The 3668-nt window shown below is 35.6% G+C and overlaps 1 protein-coding gene across 2 annotated transcripts in view; it reads right to left on the bottom strand.

Annotated features, from left to right (window-relative positions):
* igflr1 (IGF like family receptor 1) overlaps window positions 1-1122 on the bottom strand; it is a 6491-nt gene extending 5369 nt beyond the window's left edge. The window contains exons 1-4 of one of the 2 annotated variants that reach the window (XM_015376843.1): window positions 970-1122; window positions 643-835; window positions 501-525; window positions 367-411 (exon numbers count right to left, since the gene is read on the bottom strand). In XM_015376843.1, the coding sequence (XP_015232329.1) occupies window positions 367-411; window positions 501-525; window positions 643-835; window positions 970-1051 (345 nt within the window). In that variant the 5' untranslated portion in view covers window positions 1052-1122. The remainder of the gene's footprint in view (window positions 1-366; window positions 412-500; window positions 526-642; window positions 836-969) is intronic. The other variant, XM_015376844.1, reaches the window with a different exon arrangement.
* Between the last annotated feature and the right edge of the window lie 2546 nt (window positions 1123-3668).

Below are 3668 nucleotides of genomic sequence, written 5' to 3'. Positions count from 1 at the left end.
GAATAAAAATTTTCTGGCTACGTCCCTGCCCCTAGGGATTTTAGCTTTCTTTTATCGTTTTGAAAGGAGCTGTCAGAGTAAATAGTGAAAACAGCGCTGCTGCCTTCAGTCTGATTTAGTCCAAAGGTCGCCAATAGTTGATGTTATCTATTATAACAGAAATATGCATGAAGATAACACATATTACATGGAAACAAGTTTAGAAAGAGTTTAAACTAAACTACCGCAGGAACCACAGCGCCCGGGGAAATTTTTTTTCTAGCAATATGTGGGTTTATTTCCTAGTTAGTCTACTGACGGACTCATTTCACACGTCACCAAAAATAATGTTTGTTCTTAGATGCAAATAACGATCGGAAAAATTACCGCAGCTGCGGTGCTGGAGGATGGTGCAAAGGTGGTTGCAGGATCCTGAGGAAGAAGCAAAAGAACAAAAAAAAAACCTAAATTGAGATGTTGAGATAAAGTAAGTCAAGTTGCTTTTGCACGATCTGACTTACAGAGAGAGTGGCTGCTGTCGATCTGCTTCAGTAATGAGTGAGGAGAGGAAAAACAATATATTTATCAATATTTACTTGGGGGTCAAACCAAACACTTCAAGCAGAATGAGTTTATAAGAGCTGATCGTTGCATTTTTCTCACCTTTCTTCCTGGCAAACGGTGTCAGATGTTGAATTGCAGGGTTTCAGTTCAAATAGACCAATTGGACATGGGGAACATGTCCGGCATTTATCAAAGGTCCCGTCATTGAAAGTGTTGGATGGGCATTCTCTAAAAGTGTCAGAGTGTACCCCACCATCATCGCTCCGTCCACAATTAGGGTAAACTTCAAACCCTTAACAAAACACAAAACCAGAGTATAATAGAATAGAATAGAATAGAATAGAATAGAATAGAATAGAATAGAATAGAATAGAATAGAATAGAATAGAATAGAATAGATTAGAATGGAATAGAATAGAATCTTACCAGCTTTTCTTTCACATGGAATACACGTGCGTGTTTCCTGATTGAAGTAGGTAGTTTCATCGATGCACCTCTGCGATACCATGATGATGTTCTGTTGGTCCTCTGGACGTTTGATCAAAGCTGGGTTTTTTTATAGTCCAATGCGGAGCATGCGCACTCACACATTTAAATGTGTTTTTCAATTTAATTTAAGAACTGGCGTGAAATAAGCGAGATGTGAAAGTTAGAATTATACTAAAATAGCTTAAAGGAACTTTCCTCGTTCAGAGAATAGCTTATATGCAAAGAGATGTTTAAAAACACGATTAAAAGACAGGTTTTCTTTTATTTATTTTTTTTGATGCGTCAAAAAGTGACCGGAGAGGATCGCCCCCCCCCCCCCCCCCCCCCCCCATAGATTAGCGGGAGGAGGGGTGCGCGCTGTGGGTTGTTTATTTTTTACATTCTGAAATTAAACACTATTAACAGTTATGTTAACATGACTATTTTACTTGCCAAAAGGGGATTGTGGATTAATTCTTGACATGTAAAATGTAATTATGGCATGAAATAACTTTATTTCACACTGTAATGCATCTTACTGAACTCAGCGCTCCAAACACTGAAACAATCTACAAAATGATGACAGCTAAACGATAAGCTCTACTTTATCTCGAGTTTTTTCGCAACAAGTGCCAACTGTCCTATTACAGGTTTTAACCAATAAGCTCTACGCAAAGCAATGGCGTTGCAGTAAAGAAACTGCGTCTAGATAAACCCTCTGAAAGAAGTAAAGCAATTTAGTACAAAAATGACATTTTACATGTCAACGAACAAGCAATTATATATATATATATATATATATATATATATATATATATATATATATATATATATATATATATATATATATATAAATATGCAAAAAAACGCTGTCCAAAATGAATAGTCGAAAACCATTAAGCTCCAACAGCTCCAACAGCTATCCAATCCAAACATTATATTACCATATAAAATCAACAGAAAATACTGTAATACAACCAACAATTAATTGCCCTAAAATGAGCAGTAGTAATCTTTCGAACACATTTTACTGAACTTTATTTTTAATTTATAGTGTTAATCCAGAAACCAGACTGCAACAATATTTTCTTAGAGGATAGAATGTGGATATGATATTTAAGTTTGTTAAAAAATAAAAAGGTTCAGAGTGTCAACCCATTATGATTCTTAAATATATGTTTTGTTATTGTATAAGACTAAATGTAGTTCAGTTTAATTAATCGGGCTTCACCTATAAAAGCTCACAACAAAAATATAAGTTTTTCATTTGCTTTTGTTGATTGGAAAAGTTTGAGTTGCTGTCTCACATTATCATTGCAGGTGAAGAGTTTGGAGGGATTTCTGCATACATCAACAATTAATGTTTGTACATCCCGAGATGTGCACAAACCATTACAACACAAGTTTTTTTTGTGTGCTTGCGCACAATTTGTAAATAAAGTCCTGATTGTTTTTCTTTCTTTTCTACAGCAAGTTTTATGCAGATATGAAAGTGGGTTACAAGAGAGGGTAGAGACACAGCCGGTAAACGGGTAATGCGCCCTACCTCCACACCGCAGAACCCCCCCCCCAACCCCCACCCCCCTCCATCAAGTTTTGACTTTCTGAAAATGTCTTTTTCTCAAAAAGCAAATATGTTCTTTTAAGACGTCCATGGATAACTAACTGCAGACCCTTTGCATTTATACCATGCATCTCAAATCAGTGAGTCAAAAAAGACAAAAAAGACTGTGCTTCAGTTTCAGTGATAAAGTTTATTAGCCTATGTATTATTAAAGTTGATGGTGCCCATAGTCAGTGTCTGTTTTAACAGTGTCTGAGATGCCTGTCAGTGGATTTTAGGAAACAAAGTTTTATTCAGGAAAAGAATCAACAGGAGCAGGGGAATAGCCCCAAAAATGTGATGATTCAAAATAAACTGGAAAAAACCCCACAGAGGAATGACAACATTGCAAAACCAAAATTCACTCTGTTAGGCAATGAACCAGATTTATTTCGAATTATAGTGTGCCTCTATGATTAAACTATTATGATCCAGCACAACTCTAAACACTTACAGTCTTGTTTACAGAAACCAAATACAAATTCCACTCCCAAGACCACAAACAATGCAGTATACTGAGTGATTTCTCACGTCCCATTAGATGTAGCCCTTAAGACGAAACTAACAAATCTTATCTCCCTACTACGGCTTGAGTCGATGTAGACGGACCTTCCTCTTCCATCATACCAAAGTCTTTAAGTGTTTTATGGTTTTGACGTATCACAACTAAATCCGAGTTATTCAATTCTAGATGAAGTATTAACCAACCACATGACATCAACGCTTGGACCTTACAAAAATATTATAAAACAGTGCTTCTTTTACTTTTATATTTTACACATTTGTACTTATAATTATTTATAATAGTAAGACAAAAACTCATGAATTGAGTTGGTTTAGTTAACTGTTTCACTTCCACTCTAACTGTCCTTACTGATCTGAAGTATATGAATCGAGACAAAGAGCAGTGCAGATATTTCATGTTTTTATCTTTACTTTGTTTTTATTGTCCTTCTATTTTACTGCTTAATCAACGTAAATCATTGTCTTTGTTCTGAATTATATTATGTTTGTCAGGGTTTGGTTCAATACAGAGGATGAGAGGCAGAGGTGA

This window comes from Cyprinodon variegatus, unplaced genomic scaffold (assembly GCF_000732505.1).
Source record: "Cyprinodon variegatus isolate N-32 unplaced genomic scaffold, C_variegatus-1.0 Scaffold143, whole genome shotgun sequence".
Classification (NCBI taxonomy): Eukaryota; Metazoa; Chordata; class Actinopteri; order Cyprinodontiformes; family Cyprinodontidae; genus Cyprinodon; species Cyprinodon variegatus.
This window is presented reverse-complemented; position numbering and strand designations above follow the sequence as displayed.